This window comes from Tachypleus tridentatus, chromosome 12, assembly GCF_004210375.1.
Source record: "Tachypleus tridentatus isolate NWPU-2018 chromosome 12, ASM421037v1, whole genome shotgun sequence".
Taxonomy (NCBI): Eukaryota; Metazoa; Arthropoda; class Merostomata; order Xiphosura; family Limulidae; genus Tachypleus; species Tachypleus tridentatus.
The window spans coordinates 3,525,278-3,544,098 of record NC_134836.1 but is presented as its reverse complement, the minus strand read 5'-3'; the positions used below and the strand labels follow the sequence as shown (position 1 = coordinate 3,544,098).

The window sequence follows — 18,821 nt, the reverse complement described above, 5'->3', positions numbered from 1 at the left end:
TGCTACAAATATATACTCTTCAAAAAAAGAAACGCAAAAGGCAAAATTTGAGACAAATTGTTAACAAGTTTAGTCCGGGTAGTTCTGTATGACATGTGTGTAACTTTGCACATTCACTGCTGAACATCCAAAGTCTACAGAGGCGAAGTCCACGCTTACTAGTTGAAGTTTAACGTCACTCAACGTCAATAACGAGTATGCCCCTTCCCCCCCCCCCCCCCCGTGAGCATCAATAACTACTTAGCTTCTCCTGCCCATGGAAGCGATGAGATGACGAATCACATCCTGTGGAATGGCTGTCCACTCAGCCTGCAAAGCTGCTGCAAGCTGAGGTAGAGTCGGTCCAGCTCGTCCCAAAGATGTTCGATGGGGTTTAAATCTGGTGAGTATTTGATAAAAGATTTGCAAAAAGTACGAAAATAGAGTATGTGGTAAGAGCGCTAATATGTAGAATGCCTCGTAAATAGGACCAGTATAATATAAACCGAAGTGTCACTAATACATTCCGTTTCGCAGCTGGTTTATTCTGCGTTCAAATTCTTGTAAAGTACAGGAAGGGGAAAGGAATATATTGATGGGCAAATGGTTCTTGCATTACAGAGATAGTTTTCTAAAAATTTACAACAGATGTTTATATTTATATTTTATCTGTCTTTGATTTAATTCATCTGATTTTTAGCTGCATGAAAGCGTCCAATTTTCGCCTATGTTATACACCGCCACTAGATGGCAGAATGTTCTTTTTATCGATCGATAACTTGGTGACGCCAATTTAGACATATTGCGTAATAAGCGGTGTTGAAATTTCGGTTTGGAATAACTGCAGTATTATAATAATTTTTTCCAAAAAGTATTACCCTTGTTCAGCTGTACGTAAATGTCTGCTGTCACATAATCTACATTAAAGGAGACGGTTACTGATAAAGCAGATTACTTTCGAGATATCTCTTTTGTTTGAACGATGATCACAAACGCCACATCACTGGAAGAGCATGTAGCCGGTTTAGTTCTCGCACGAGGAAACAGTAGTGAGCTTCCCAGGAAAAACATTCGCATTCTAAATGGAATTCCACTCCTGGCTTGGGCGTTACGGCCGATGAAAGATTATAAAAGTATGTGGAGAATATGTTTGTTTTGCTGATTTGCAATTGAACACAAAGCTACACAATGGGTTATCTGTGTTCTGCACACCACGGATATCGAAACCCGGTTTCTAGCATTGTAAGTCTACCGCTGTGTTATTGAGGGGCTAAGAATATGTATATATTTGGTTTCATGAGAACTGCACGTTTTATTACGAGTGTTTTAACAGTTTTCTTGCATATTCTATAGTTTCAAATGGTGACATATGTTTCTAAATGCTTACTTCATGGATTTCAAATTACATTTTCTTAAATATGAAATTCTGTTGCAACAATCATTTGTTCATTTAAGGTTGTCATAAAGGCAATAAACACACCAAGACCCAGTGAAATGAATATGGACTTATAACTATTTATGATAAAATTAAAGCATCATTGAAGGTAAATCTGTAGAATCAAGAAAACACGCTTTAGGATACTGTGTTGAATGACATCAACAGAAGGAGGTACATAATCTCATTCACGTACTTCTAAGCAAAATTCGCTATTTGTGAAATTATTGTTATGGCTTATTTTTAAGTTGTTTAAAAAGACTCTCCGATCTAACTTTATGGTCGTAGTTAGACCCACAGTAAGTGGTTAAACTTAATAATTAAAGATTCTAATCAAAATCGTTAATGAAAATAACATTGAAGAAGTAATAGGGAACGATATCGTATATCTCATAAAGGTCATGATATTTTATGATTATATACATATCATATGATAATGAATAAAGAATTGACGTTAAAATAAATAAAGAAAGCTGTTTTATTAATTCTTATCCAAATTTTGATTGGTAAATGACTCATATAAAATCAATAAATATCACATTTCACCTACTTAATCGAGATAAAAATATTCCTTATAGAAAGAAAAAGGTAGTTGCGAGAAAAAAAATGATGCGCAAAGTATATAACAGAGTAAAATTAAAGAAAAGCATTACAAAGTTAAAAAATTTAAATTGACTGATATGATTAGGAGATTTAGAAGATTGGTTGGAGTTTAGCAGAAAGCTATACAATGGGCTCTGAGTGCTCTGCCCGCTGGAGGACAATTTAGAATATTATAGAAGATCGAGAAAGTTGGTAAAAGAGGAAATTAAGACATCAAAAAGAATGTATGTAAAAGGCTAGCTGAAAATGTAAAACATGACAGTAAAGATCTTTTTAAGTGCATTAAAGGTAAACAAACTGTTAGGATCGAGATAGGACCCTTGAGGGATGATAAAAGAAGGATTGTATCGATGATTGTGAAATGGCTTGGTTATTAAATTCTGCTTTTTTCTCGGTTTTTAACTTATGAAGACTTAGGCACTATTCCTCATCTTTAACAGTTGAGAGATGGAGACAGGGTCGGCAATATGGTTGCACTAATTCTGATGTTGTGAAGAAAGATTGTGAAGTTTAAAAAAAATGATAAGATTCCTTGACCAGATGATATTTCTACGAGGGTTAGGGACTGGATATGTAAGCTGCTAGCTACTAAGTTTGCTACATCCTTGATTAAAAGGCAGGTGCCAAAGGACTGGAAGTAAGTTAATGTCACTCCTGTTTTTAAGGGAGGTAATAAACATTGTCCTAGTAATTATAGGCTTATTGGTTTTACGTTATTTGTGGAAAACGTGTTGTAAATATGATAAAAATGCTTTACAAAGTAATTTAACAAAGTTTAGAATTTTATTGGGTAACCAGTATTTTTTCACTAAGTGAAAATCTTGCCGTACAAGCTTTTTGACATTCTTTGAAAATGTTAGTGCTTATGTAATGAGGATAAGAGTGTAGATTTGGTGTATCTGTATTTTCATAAAGTCTTTGACAAAGTGTCAGAGAAAAGGTTTATAAAAAATCATCTCTTTAGGTGTGTGGATAAGATAGCTAATCGAATAGAAGAAAGCAGAGGGTTGTTACATATGGAGCTCAGCCAAACTGGATTAATGTCACAAGGGCTCAATCTTAGGACCTTTGCTCTTTTTGTTTTACATGGGTTTTAATTATAATGAATGCAAGATATTGCATGTTGGTTATCGTAATTTGAATGATAATTATAATTTCGATGGGAATTACCTTAACAGTGTCATGAAAGAAAGGAATCAGTCTCTTTAGCCATTGAAGCAGTATACTTTTGCTAGTGGTATGACGAATAGGATTTTAGGTTATATTTACAGAAATACTGAAGTCAAGTCTAAAGAGTTTATAATTTCATTATGTAGATCACTGGTGGCCCGGCATGGCCAGGTGGGTTAAGGCGTGCGACTCGTAATCTGAGGGTCGCGGGTTCGCATTCCAGTCGCACCAAACATGCTCGTCTTTTCAGCCGTGGGGGCGTTATTATGTGACGGTCAATCCCACTATTCGTTGGTGAAAGAGTAGCCCAAGAGTTGGCGGTGGGTGGTGATGACTAGCTGCCTTCCCTCTAGTCTTACACTGCTAAATTATGGACGGCTAGTGCAGATAGCCCTCGAGTAGCTTTGCGCGAAATTTAAAAACAAAAACAAACAGATCACTGGTTAGACAACATTTGGAATATGGTGTCCAGTCTTGGGCTCCTTACCATATAGAATAATGCCTGGGATTGAGGATCTGCCATATAAGGAGAGCTTAAGATTTGTCAACTTGTTTTCTCTTGAGTTAGATGAATATAACTGAGATGTTTAATATTGTAAAGAGAATTGATAGTGCTGATGCATCATCTTTTTTTTCTTACTTAACGGTGAGACACCAATATAAATTTTGGCTAGGTAGGAGTCACCTTTAGGTAAGACAGTTTTATTTTTCCAACAGGGTGGTTGGCCTCTGGAATAGGTTGTCTTCAGATGTTATGAAGGCAGCAAATTTAATAAAATAAGAGAAAACTTGATAACTATATGAATGAAAAGGGTTGGCTTTAAGATTTAAAAAAAAAAAGTTTTGGTTTAGTTTAGACGATGGGACAGACGAGATGGAGGTCCCTTTTTGTTCTTAAACATTGTGCTATTTCATAACTGTTGATTTTCATGCAATTTGATAATATTAGCACTATTTCTCCTACTACTTTGTCTGTCGTATCCCACCCAGCCTGATGAGCCCTGATATTGAGAGAAAGGCCTCATTCGGTATTGAATATAGTATATGTAGTGCGAAGGAGATTTTGTTATACTTTCTTCTTCACTTTTTCTTATATGTTCTTAGAATTATAACAACATAATCTACTATTTGTTGTGACATTGTTTTTTCTTACTCTTAATGTATCCGTATAGTTGAAGCGTCTTGTGTGTACTCTTACTCAGGATTCGATTCTCTGTGGGTAGCTACTGATGATAATGATATTGCTGAAGTAGCCAGCAACTGGGGAGCAAGTATTTTTTGGCGTTCCCCAAGTACGTCTCAGGATCGTGCTACCTCCGTCGAAGCAGTTCAAGAATTCCTTTCTTATCATCCAGGTAGATAGGTTACTTTGTTATTCATACACTTGAAACTATTTTGGTTTAAACTTAAACATATTGATTGAAAAACTTTAAAAGTGTTTAAATCTGGTTACACACTGTCAATGATTTCTGTTCTATTGCGGATGGCCCGGCATGGCCAAGCGCGTTTAGGCGTGCGACTCGTAATCTGAGGGTCGCGGGTTCGCATCCGCGTCGCGTTAAACATGCTCGCCCTCCCAGCCGTGGGGGCGTTATAATGTTACGGTCAATCCCACTATTCGTTGGTAAAAGAGTAGCCCAAGAGTTGGCGGTGGGTGGTGATGACTAGCTGCCTTCCCTCTAGTCTTACACTGCTAAATTAGGGACGGCTAGCACAGATAGCCCTCGAGTAGCTTTGTGCGAAATTTCAAAACAAACAAACAAACAGTCTATTGCGGATTTAATGACATCATAAACATTCTTTCTTTTTTTTTTAAATAAGACATTAACAATTTCTTTAACCATTTGTTTCATCACGAGTTAATATGTATGAAAAAAAATTCTCCTGATCTTACAATTAAGAAAGGTGGATAACGGTTGTGTTTGTAAATCTAATTTGCAGATCATTATTTACAGCAGCTTTCATAAATGCTACATGTTCTCAACTGCTTATACCATGGCCTGTTTCTGTTTACACATAAATCAGGCTACTGTTGTAAAGGATAACATTCTAGCAAATAAGAATTTTTAACAATTTTTAACAGTTTGACACATTTTAGTTATATTCACTGAACATGGTCGAGGTTGAGCTATCGTTAACTTAATTATCATTAGCACTTACTCCATCAACCGTTACATCATTTTTACAACACGGTTTACGCTTTTTAATCATTTACTAAGCATGCTTTTTTGTGTTGCTCTTTGGTGTTTCACCGTTTGGGGTGTTTAAAAATTAGTAATTTTCCTACTCATTATTCTTTCTGCAAGTTACATTCAAAGCTTCGTGTGGCAGGACGCAAAGCACAAACATCACATTTTGAAATGTACCCTAATAATTTCATCTTTCAATTATGAAACATGAAAGTGTTTTCTTTTTTATTGCATTTTTTTTGGAAATAATCTTTTTCACTTTCTTCATACATTTCATCTGCAAACTAGATACTTTTCTCCTAGCACAAATGTACTAGATGTATGATTCTTTACAAACTAACCCCGCATGTTTAATTATAAATGCGTGATTTTGCATATTAAGTTTTACCTTAAAGCGGAATTTGAATTATAGACTAATATATATGTTAAAATATATTTTAAACGGTTCCAATTTTTGAAAATAAATTAATTATCGACATCAGTAATTTGGATAGTCTATGAAAAATAATATTTAGTAATTATCTAAAAACTTCTGGTCCTTAGAACTTACTGAAATATCTATGCATTTCTTAAATGTCGGAAATAAAGGACTTACAAACTATTTGATATTTGGTGCTTACAGAAGTTACAGTGGTGGCGTTAGTGCAGTGTACATCTCCGTGTATTCATCCGAACTATTTAAAGAATGCCCACGAGATGATCATAAACAGCTGCTTCGATTCGGTGTTCTCGGTCACTCGTCAGCGTAAACTGAGGTGGAGCGAAGTTTTCGAAGGTTAAGATTTGTGTTGAAAATACACTAATTATTTCTAACGTATATGTTATTTAAATATTATTAACAATATTTAACATTACTTCATAAGTTACGGCTTTACAGTCAGTGTGATTGTTTATAGAACAATACGGTGTTTCAATCACCGATACGATCATTCTCAAGATTTAATATTAAATACCACAGCTTTAAACAACTAAAGTTTATATAGTCTTAGTTGTAGATACAAAATCATTAATGAAAGTGAATTAGGATATCCTTTATACAACTCCCTCCTCCAATCTCCTCATAGTATCATTAGTCAACACAGATAGTTAGGTGTTTGTTTAGACTAATGATACCATAAGCAACATCAGGAAAGATCCTTTCATACTCGTATACAAACAATGTGTGTGTGTGTGTGTGTGTGTGTGTGTGAGTATACATACAATTTTCTATCATTTTTTTTTTTTTCAACTTGACAGACTGTACTGAACTTTGTGAAAGGTTATGGAACACTGATATACTACGTACTTGGTGTTTATAATGAACTTTGATTTATTAGCTATAAAAAGAGGTTATTGTGATAAATCGTAAAAGGTTGTTATAGTAAATTATTATTAGAGCTTACATATTAGTACATGTTAATTATAGAAAGCCATTAGGTTCTTCTTGCTAGTGAATGTTTGTTACAGGGAGTCATTTTTATATCTCGCTTATCAGTGCATGCTTGTTGTAGGAAGCTGTTTATAAGTCTTTTATTAGTACGTGTTAATTTTATGAATCCTTGACAGATCTTGCTTATTAGTACTAGTTAATTTTAGTTCTACTGTTAGAACTTTATTCTTAGTATGGTAATTATAGGAAGCCACTGGAAGACCTAATTTATTTTGCCTATTAATTTTAGGAACCTATTGTTACGATTTCTTTGCTAGTGCAGGTTAATTATACTATGTAACAAATTTTTTTTTACTTTTTCTTGTTCCTGGGCAGAAAGTGTTATTTCCCAGTTGCTTGCGCCTAAAGTAACTGGAAAAGACCCATTTTTCTCTTCAAACTTTGCTTTTGTGACCTGGGAGCGTATAACGAAAACCTGATGGGAGACAATATTTGGGGTCTGATACGTGAAACTGATTTACATTACAGTCGCAAATCTCTCAAAACTACTCGCTTCTAAACATTTTGGTTCATTTTTGTATAACTTTAGTATAAATACATGTAAATCTTGATTTATATGTGGTTTTATTGAGACTTTATGTAAATGAAAATGTGCAAATTTGCCCGTTTTTACATAGAAAATAGGTTAATTTCTAAATTTCGTTATCCAGGTCACAAAACAATGTTTGAAGGGAATAATGGCCATTTTCTGTACTTTTACAATACAAGCAATTAAGAAATAACTCGTACTGTCCAGGAACAAAATCTGTGTTTACATAGTGTTATAGAAAGCCGTTGTTAGGTATGTTCTTATTAGTATATGTTTGTTATGAGGATTTATTATTACGTCTTATTTATTAGTACGTTATTATAGGAAGCCTTTGTTAACTTATTAATAGTTATAGATAAATATTGCCGTGTTTTTTCTTCTTAGTACATGTTTATTACAGGGAGCCATTGTTAGATCTTCCTTGTTAAAGCATGTTAATTATAGCAAGTCATTGCTAAGCCTTTCCTATTAGTACATTTTATCAGAGAAAGCAATTGTAATGCCTTTCGTATTACTGCATGTTTATTAGAGGGAGCTGTCGTTAAGCCTTTGGTACTAGTAAATGTTTGTTATAAGGAGCAATTTGTTAGTTCTTTCTTAATAATAGTGTGTTCACATACGAAGTAACTGTTAAATATTCTTTATGAATGTTTATTTATTATGGGAAATAATTTTAGGTCTTCTTTACTAATGCACGTTTATTATAGGAAACAAATCTAGGTCTACCTTATTAATGAGTTTATATTAGAGGGAGGCGATTTTGAACCTTCCTTTCGAGTTCTTGTTTTATTATAGGAATCCATGGTTAGATATTCATGAGCTTGTGTTAACACTGCTTGTCACTGCCAGATTCATGTGTATCACAGGGAGTCAGTGTTAGTTTTTCCTTTTGAGTGCATGCTTGTTATTGGGTGTTAAATTATATCTGTTGTTGAGGCTGCATATTCAAACGTCTCATCTAACAAACAGACACTGGAGATAAACATATAGTATAAAGTAAATTAAAAATAAACAAAACTACAGTATAATATATATATGTTGTCAGTTCCTTTATCTTTAACAATCTGAAACCTTCTGAGAAGATGGTAAAACAATATCCTCTGGCGTTAAACGATTTTTACACATGAGCTCATACTAGCTGAATAACATGTTTATCAGTGATGTATAAAAGGGGCCATGGCCGTTTTTATGCTTCCAAAGTGCACTTTCTGTAAGTCATAAATAATTGTCATGCTTTACTAAAAATGTGCCTTATTTCATGGTTGCATGATTATCAGGAAAAAAAGGACAAAAAAACTCCAGTTTTTAAATGTTAGGCGTATAGGGACTTGCGGGCATTTACAAAAACAATATCAGTAATAATTATGATGTACTATTTTAAGTCCTAATTCGTAAACATTCATTGTTTAGTTTTTTATTTTAAAAGTGTTTATAAACCCAATTGAATAGGAATATAAGAGGACGTGTTTGCTTTTTATGGCTTTCTACCCTATATGTACCAGAGGTAACTAACCCTCATCTTTACAGTCTCTCTCTCTCATCCCACCCTTCTCAAAGCTTGTCTTAGGATGCTTCAGAAGCGCCTTACCCTTTTCGTCAATAAGTTCTTGCCCATTTAATATAATATTTTCGTTACTGTTGACGTAGCTCGGTAATCTATTAGTTTTTATACGGGTTATTTTGGTTATGTAGCAAAATATAACGGTAACTTTTTACGAATAGATTGAAAAATTACAAATCATCAAATCATTGACACTAATGGATGGCTTCATAAGTAGTTAGGGTCCTACCTCAACATCCAAAGCATACCGCTTTAACGGGAATTGGGGGACTACGTCATCAAAGATGCAAGTTGCCACCAGAGAAGGCTACAGCATTTCAGCCTCAGTTGTCACCAAAGGGCACACTGTTAGGCTGCTATTATGTACGAGTACATAATAGTACCACGAAGTAGAGGATGAATTATTAGGCTGCCATGACTCATACAATACATGTCTACAATTAACCACTAATTAAAAATTAAATTATTTATAATTAAATCGTTTTTTAGGACACTTAACACTAATTCAATAACAAATTTATAATCATTGTAAAAAAAAAAGATGCTAAACACTAAATAATTAGTGTCCCGCTGGGACAACGGCAAGTCTATAATCAGGAGTTTGGTTTCCCTAGATGGACACAGCAGATAGCCCGATGTGACTTTGCTGTAAAAAAAAACACGCACATACACTAAATAATTAAATCATTTATAACTAATTCATCAAATAATTATATGAAGAGACTCTTAGCACTAATTCCTTAGTTAATTAAAACATAATTAAGTCAAGTCCTAAAAAGGACATTACATTTGCTCGCATTTATTTAATGTTACAAGGACAATAGAATAATTAAAACTTATTCAAACAAGTGTTTAAAGATTTTCAGTATTAATTTATTAGTTAATTACATTTTGTGTCCTGAAAGGACTATCTTACTAAATCAAGTGAGTAAAGGTTTTCAGTAACATAAATATATTAAATTCTTAACACAATTTTTAGTTATTTTTATTTTTCAATTTTGAAATCTGATTTACATTCATTTTTGCTAAGGATATATTTACATGAAACATCAATTAATTACCATTATTTTAATAACTGTCTATTTTAACAAATCAGAACGTATAGCTAGACCATCCATGAAACAGATAACATGTTGCTAGATCACCATGTCAGGTGGCCATGATACATAACTATAGATTTAAATTGCTCTAGAAAGGATGATATCATACAATAATTAAAACTGATACATTTACTAATTTAACTTTATACAACAATTTACACTAAATAAAATATTTCTTATGTAATAACACTTTTACTAATTTGAACTTATAACTTGACATAATATTTTACACACGATACTGTGTCTCATGTTTTACAAAGGTGTACTTTTACGTATGTATATATTTGATTACTAGTTATTTTAACAACTGCCTGTAAGATTTTAACAAATATGTTGTGATGGTACTTCTACACATCATCAGTGTCTAGATATAATTATATTAAAACTATCATTTTGCATATTTTAACGTCTATACTAAAAATAATAAATGACATACAGTGTATCCATCCGTTTTCTATATAGCCATTGATTACTGGAAAACGAACAGAAGTCATGTAAAAGTATAGATCATATAACTTCTTTCAGAAAATATTCTGTTGGGTACTTACTGTTTCACTTCCACAAATCATATATTATAAGCAATAATACCCCTTCAACTAAATACAACAAAGGATGATTATTATTTAAAATACCAGAATTTTCAGACTCTAATGTTCAGACACTACCAGGAAATTGCACATAAACAAGTTACTTAGATTTGGTTGATTGTACATGTTTCATCATTTTCTGTAAGTTCACAAAACTAACATAATAGCATCTGATATCAAACCAGAACATGCATATAGAGGATTACTGTCAGAAGAAAGGATTGTGACAACATATGATCAAATGTCAAGCTTTCTTTTGCAGTACTTTGGGTATACTGACATCACAAACCCTTAACACATAGTTTATAAAGTCTGACACATTGTAGGTCAGACAAGTTTGGTTAATAAAACAAAGGCCAATTCTGAGTTGACCACATCTCTTTGACAAAACACAATCAAACTGGCTAGCTGGTACAGGTGATTAAAGTCTTTGGTAACATGAATTATACAATGCAATGTTTGCCATATATTATTATCCACCTCTAACAAAACATCACTTACTGTAATTATTATTGTAAATATTTATTTTATTACTCAGCATATGATTATTACATAATTATTAGAGTATTTCAGTCCCATTATAATAGTTTTTAAAATGAAAAATCGATTCATCACATGATCTCAAACTGAAGTTAAGAGAGAGTAAACACTGATGTATAGCATGATCTTTATTGTTATTTATTTGTAACATATAAACACTTTTGTTTGATCTTCTATTAAAATAAAAGTAAATTATAACATACTGTTGTTATCTATGTATTTACAATAAACTTAAAATACATGGTTCACTTCAGAAAACTGTAAATATGTAATGACTCATATTTGTTAAATACAAAAATTGTATTTAACTAAACTGTATATTTCTAAAATGTAGTTATCAATGATAAAGCAGTTTTGCTGTTTGTGTAAGTTCATTACACAGTGATCCTACACATTAATTGTGTATTTGAGACATTTCTGTTAGCATCAGTTATCATGTACAATTGTGTATTTGAGACATTTCTGTTAGCATCAGTTATCATGTACTGTGCCCGACACAACTACTACTTGAGAGAAAAATCAAGTAATGTGATCATTTCTACAGAATGACAAGCAAACCAAATATTCTATTATCATACTTCATAGTCATAAATAGTATTAACAAAGTTGATCTCACTAAGAATATAAACCTTAAAAAAGTCAGACAATAAATAATGGTGATTTTTACTTTAAGTATAAAAAGTGAGAAAATTTTCATTGATAAAGGTGACATGTGCAATTTTAACTTTCTCTTTTTTATAATGTGATGGTCCTGAAAAAGACCTTTAACTTTTCATACATTTAAACAAAATTTTTTCATTTAGAAGAAGAATAGCCTTTACCTTCCATTCAAATACTCATTTGAAATACATTATGCTTATTTTGGAAAACACCAATGGCCCAGTGAAGTATTTAATGTTCAATCACATGACTACATAAATAAAATACATTTTCATAAACAAATCAAACTGGATACTCACCAAAGTGATTTGTTCAGAGATGCTGATCACATGATTGAATATTTAGAAAATATTCTTCAAAGAATACAGTCATAACCCATGGCTTTATCTATTTTTGTTTATTATTTTACACACATGCATACATATAGAACAAAGGAATTTTCTAAGAAGAGAACCAAAGAGTGACCAGTGCTTTGACCCTTGTTCCTTAGTCATATGTTGATCAATACCTAGTTTATAGTATCATGTATCGTAATTTAACCCAGATATGCCTCCAGTTTATTATATAGCATTTTAAATTTTGAATGGCCTGACACTGAGTTAAATGATAATTTATATTTGTAAGTTAAATAAATGTTGATATATATCTAATATATGATACTTGCCAACAAGACTGATTTTCACACTTTTCTTTTTTTTTAATACGCATATATTTTGATACAAAAGCAAGCAGTAGCATAATTTACAAATAATTACAAAAGTTTTGTAAACAATATTGAATCATTTATATGAAGTGGAACTTCATTGACATATTTTCAAAGGTTCACGATGAGCAAATTAATTTCGAGTTGATATAGATACCATTTGCTTAACAGAGAGCTAGGTATCTCTATAGTCTTCTTTCATCGCTAGCAACACGCCAAATTTTTCCACCACTGAAGTTATATAATATTTTCATAAAAATACAATGTATAATGTGAATTCGCCAAAGTTAAATGGTTTGTAGTATTCTAAATATATAAATGTTCTTGGTCAAATATCTAAACTTCCCGATTGAAAGCGTTATAATAATCACAGTTATAGTTTCTGAGGCTCATAGCTTCCTGACTATATTTCTAAACTAAATTTCACGCAAAGCTACACGAGGGCTATTTGTGCTAGCCGCCCCTAATTTAGTAGAAAAAGACTAGAGCGAAAGCACCTAGTCATCACCACCCACCGCCAACTTTTGGGTTACTCTTTTACCAATGCAGTGGGATTGACCATCACATTATAATGCCAACACAGCTGAAAGGGTGAGCATGTTTGGTAAGACGGTGATTCGAACCCGTGACCAACATATTGAGAGTCGAGCGCCTTAACCACCTGGCCATTCCAGGTCTTATAAGCATGAGGAGAATTTCTCGAAATTTTAGTTTATGCAAAAATATTGACGATACACCAGTATTTATGTACACACGTACTGTATCTCAGAACAGCTGGTATGGGTATTTACACTTTTATTGATAAGCAGAGAACAACGTTTCGACCTTCTTAGGCCATCTTCAAATTAACAAAGAGAAAGTTTGCAAATACCCATACCAGCTATTCTGAAATATATTTTTATTTCAAGTTGGTTTCTCGTCATCAAGGAGTACACATGTATTGTTAATTCTTACTCTTAAAAATATTCTACAAGTTTAATGAATGTACGGGAGTTTTGCAATATAAATTTAAACGTATAAGTTATGTACATTTCTAAATATATCTTAAACAAACATCGATATTAAAACAGACATATAATAGTAAATCTCTCAAAGTAGTATTAGCTGGAAAGTCGCATCAGAACGTAAGTACCATAAGTAATGATGTAACACTACTAACTGAGTCTGTGTTTTGACCGATACTTCGACTGAAAAAAAACAAGTATTGCATTCATTTCTACAAAATGAACAGACAAAGTAAAAATTATGTTTTCGTATCTTTCAAGCTTCTTAAGATAAAAGACAAGAAAATTAGATATCTGTTTCTTCACATTTTAAAGATGCATCCTGTTTAAAATCCAAACAAGTTGTTCATTCAGTGTACGATTATTGCATACTGTGTTCAACATACATCAAATGGTCAGAAGTTCAGACTGTATCGGTCGGCTTAGAATAGTTGTCAGAATGAAATACCAGTTCAGTTCTAATTTATGATATGTATGATGTTTAATTATACACTATGTAGTAACAGAGTTAATTTTTTGTTGATAAACTCGTTCACAAATCAGAGTTGACAGTCATAATCCTTAAAGATTGGTTTGGTTTGTTTTGAATTTCGCGCAAAGCTACACGAGGGCTATCTGCGCTGGCTGTCCCTAACTCTTGGGCTACTCTTTTACCAACAAATAGTGGGATTAACCGTCACATAATAACGCCCCCACGGCTGAAAGAGCGAGCATGTTTGGTGTGACGGGGATTCGAATCCGCGATCCTCGGATTACGAGTCGAGTGCCTTTAACCACCTGGCCATGCTGGGCCAATCCTTAAAGAACATTTACATATAATTCAAGTTATTATTAGTTAACTATTTCGAAACAGTTATATTACCTCACGTGAACTCTAAAACTGTTACCGTAACATGAATTAATTATTCATTTACACTTTATCAAATGTATAAAATTATCAGTTACAAAGCAGAGTTCTGTGAGTTTCCTGCACTGAACTCATTTCTCTACATCTACTAGTATACTATCTTTAGTGTGCGTAAGTAAAATCTTGTATTTAAGTTATTACATACATTGAAACATTTGTTTACAAAACTTCAACATAGACTGGGATAATATTTACGAAAATTTCTTGGGTTATAAATAAATATCAAGCTTAGTTGTTTGGTTAAATTACACACCATGAATATTAGTTTTTGACAAACCTTTATTTGATGTAGTTTTATATGTATGTAAAATCACGTATTTAACAAGCTCACTGAAACATTCGTCAACAATACTTCAAGATATACTAATGTTATTTAAGAAAACTTCTTAGTTTATAAAATACTGACATACACCTCAAAGTAATCGTACTGCCATACATATTTGTTCAAGTAGATTACACTGCACAACAATTTTTTTGAAAAGTTTTGCTTCCTAAGAAGCTTTTGCTGATTGTGACAGGTACCTAATGGGTATGCACAAATATAGTTTTGGTTTTGCTTCATCACATAGGAACTCTTAAAAATAGACAGTTAACTGTTTACCGGCAATTACGTATTTAATTGCGTTTATGTTTCTAATACACTATTAAGTTCAACATAATTAAAAGTGTTTTGCTCCCGATTTTCGTTTGTATTCAATGTCCGGTGCATCACGTTGCAGTGTCCAACAGTAGTCGGCAAGCATTGACAGATTCCAGTTGCCCTTACATCGTTTTTCCATTGTAGCAATGTCCTGGTGAAACCTTTCACCGTGACGGGCAAACTTGGATGTGATTTTCGTGATCAGCAGCCAAAAAATTTATAAGGAACGCCCAACAGTGCTCAAGAAGCAAAAACTTTGTTGTGCAGTGTTATTAATTACCGTAAATGAAACATAAGGAGCAAGTAATCAAAGTTTATTTATTTTAGAAACTATACAAAACATTTGGAAACTGCATGTCCACTATACCTTAACTCTGACAGTATTTTTGTATCAAAATTAATCTCTATAACCTTACATTCTATATAATATTACAGAAAGCTAAATGTACGTTCACGATATTTGGTGGTTCAATAGGAAGTTATTTTGTATTTCTAGGTTACTATTTTCTGGTTTTGATCTAGAACTCACACATTTGTCCTTTAAACATAACACACAACGTTACAAACATTATCTAACTTCTTGAAGGTGTAATCATTTTGGCTCATACAGAAATATCAGTACCGCCCATCTTACAATATGGGCAATTTTTTATCTGAGAGTCAAAGTCCTCTGACAGCATAACAATCTTTGATATTTACAACTAGCACAAATGAAATAAGTTTTTATATTAAAGAATAAATGGTTACTCGTAGAGAAGGAAGACACTTTGAAACAACAGTTTTGCTATCATTGATCTTGTTGGATGGTAAACTGATGTTTACCATTTTTTAAGAAAAAATTAGGGGCTGAGTGTTTAACGACACGTTCAAGGTTTCAGGCTAGTAAAAGTAACAGACAAATATTGAGTTTCCCTCTCATATACCTATATTCAATCTACATATACAATGACTTTCTTGGTTACATTTGAGCATTCGACAACGTATCACTGACGACCCGCCCTCTTGTGATAAATTTTGGCATCATGGAGGTTAACAAAATTTGATACTATAACATTATCGATGACATCACAAATGAGGTTCACGAACTGTGTCGCTGTCTAGTGGCAAGCTATAAAACTATGACGTCTTCATCTTTCATGACATACTCCCCATTGAGGTGACATGCTTTGGATGTTGAAATATGGCCCCAACTACTTTCATAAATCTATACACATAAATTTAATCTAATAGGTGGCAACACAAAAGCTTTGAATTTTGATCCAGCCAAGAGGCCTCGCCGTCAAGATTGGCCAGGAGAATTAGTTGAAAGTGGACATTTCTATTTCGTTCGACGTTATTTGGTTATGAGTGGTATGTTGCAGGGAAGAAGGTTAGTAATCAGTTTCTAAAATTTTAAAAGATGGCCAAAAAAGAGAGCAATTGCTCGAGCAAATGTTTTTAGATTTATAATTTTTGAAACTATAGTTATTATGTTATTGAGGTTTTATGAGATATGAGATATATTTCCCACACCATTTCAAATTCTAATATCAATTATCAAGACTTATGGTACTAAGATACTTATACAAGCTATAAAATTTTAAATTTCAAGCTTTCAGAATATTAATCAGCATATTCCCCTATATCTTACCTAGGCATAAGTGTTTTAGTGATCGTTGGATAGTTAAGTCGAAACGACATAATAGAAAATGATTGGGCAAATGAAATTTCTAAATATCTCCTTCCTTTTAATATTTAAATTTTCATTAAAGAAAACATGATATTTGAGGCTATCGCGGATTTGCGCTGAAATTCGTCCTCGGTGAATATACCTGGAAAATATCCGAACAAATTTTTCTAGAGAATAAAAACTAATAAAAATAACAGTGAAAGGAGACATGCTGATTTACTTTTTCACCTCTAGAAATTGAAATAAATGTTCTGTTAAATAATGCCAAAGTATTAATTTCATCCATTCTTACAAATTCTTTCAATATACTCATTATGAATTTTATTATAAAGTTATAAAAAATGACTTTTGAAAGAAAATTCGTCACTTTTATATAGGTTATTTTTCAGTATAAAAAACGTACTTGAAGTGAAATTTTACCGTTGATTCAAGAACAACAAAAGGACAAGCAGCGAAAGATATATAACATTTAAACTCATTTCAGCTCAGTCTAAACTTAAAGAAAACTCGTGCTTTTTACTTAAACATTTGATTGTCAGAGTTCGTAATTTTTGCATACCTGTTAATTTGTTTCATTGAATAATCTAAGAGCATAGCCAAGCTACATCCTTTTTCCTTTGTGATTTTTCTTTTAGTTTTATCCATTCCAATATTGGTAATAGTATCTAGTTTCATTGCTTTTTATTGCATATGCTAATCGTCATGAAGAATGTATTAAATTTTAAATACATTGCAGTCTTTCACTATTGGAAGGAAAAGTGTTACATATTTACTGAATATAACTTCGGCAGTTGCAGTGTTACCGTAATAACACTATAATACTTACATATCTAATGTAGAAACTAAACACATTTTTAGTGTATAACTATTAGAGAACCTTGGCATTAACTAGAATAAACTTTGTGATGATTCTTGACGAGTTTATACTGTTGTTACAATAATATATCATCAGCTCTAATCATAGAGCTATATTACTCTGAGAAGACATAAAACGTACTAAAATTAAATAAGTCACTTCATGTAGTGTTTTATTCAATAGTTTGCATTACAAGTAGATATGAAAAACCTTTAAGTGTCAGTTATATACATATATATATTTTGTATTACGACAGGTGTGGTTATGTTGAGCTTCCGGCTGAATTATGTATAGAAATAGATTCAGAATTTGACTGGATGATGGCAGAACACCAAGTCAAATTTTTCGGTTACTATGGAGATTATGGAACATCTTGATGAATGATGCATTTTTAAAGAATATTTATATACATAACTGTGAAAAAACTTACAGAAATAAATCCAACAAAGTTTTATAAATCATTTTTATTTTTGTATCTTTTTTTAGTATCGTCTTAGTTTAAATTCTATATAGGTTTCCATACACCTTTCCCTATACTGATTCTTTCAACGCATTTTTAACTCCTAAAATATTTTTCATTATTTAGTATTCAACTTAAGATTTTTACCACAATTGTATTATGCTGCGATGACTGGACGTTTGTAAAAGAAGAGTTGCTTTTACAACAATATAATCAGTATGATTTTTATTTGCGCGAGATGCTGACCTTTGAGAACGTAAAAGTAAAAAAAAAGGAAAGTAAAAAAAATATCTATTTCATGATCGTCATGTTTGTCATCGTCATAACCACGATTTATATTTTTAAAATTTTAAATATTTTATAAGTCAGGTTTTTACTATGTTACATTATGCCATCCAGTCTCCATATTTACCACGATAAGCGTGCATACAATAAGATTTTACCACGTCACATTATAACATATAGTTCTCTAATTTACCATGACAAGCGTGCGTTCCAATAAGATTTTACTACGTCATGTTATAACACATAGTTCCCTTATTTACCATGAAAAGCGTGGGTTCAAATATGACTTTAACCACGTCACATTATAACACATAGTTAGTTTCCTTATTTACCACGACAAGCATGCGTTACAATTAGAGTTTTATCTCGTTACACTATATCGCTCAGTTTTCTTATTTATTACACGTGTGGAATGTATACAAGTCTTTTAGGAAATCCAGTCTTTCGTGTATACGTTTTCAGCAATCATCATTAGGCTGAATAAAAATATTTCATCAGAGTTATTCATTAATTTT

General features: G+C 32.4%; 1 protein-coding gene across 6 annotated transcripts; it reads left to right on the top strand.

Moving 5' to 3' along the window:
* Window positions 1-234: 234 nt before the first annotated feature.
* On the top strand, window positions 235-18,022 carry Csas (CMP-sialic acid synthase). Of its 6 annotated transcripts, none has more exons than XM_076470060.1 (5): window positions 235-382; window positions 4,390-4,542; window positions 5,999-6,151; window positions 16,267-16,405; window positions 17,818-18,022. In XM_076470060.1, exons 1-5 carry the CDS (start codon window positions 367-369, stop codon window positions 17,936-17,938), a joined length of 582 nt encoding a protein of 193 aa, XP_076326175.1. In that variant the 5' UTR covers window positions 235-366; the 3' UTR covers window positions 17,939-18,022. The 6 variants fall into 6 exon arrangements, with proteins under 6 accessions (XP_076326175.1, XP_076326173.1, XP_076326172.1 ...); XM_076470058.1 differs by having other exon boundaries at window positions 253-382; window positions 4,360-4,542; XM_076470057.1 differs by lacking the exon at window positions 235-382 and adding an exon at window positions 727-1,112.
* Window positions 18,023-18,821: the final 799 nt, after the last annotated feature.

Coding starts and splice junctions, on each gene's coding strand:
- Csas (XM_076470056.1), top strand. CDS start 962: ATGATCACAAACGCCACATCACTGGAAGAGCATGTAGCCGGTTTAGTT. Junction 1,113..4,359: donor GCCGATGAAAGATTATAAAA/GTATGTGGAGAA, acceptor GTATCCGTATAG/TTGAAGCGTCTTGTGTGTAC. Junction 16,406..17,817: donor GGTATGTTGCAGGGAAGAAG/GTTAGTAATCAG, acceptor GTATTACGACAG/GTGTGGTTATGTTGAGCTTC.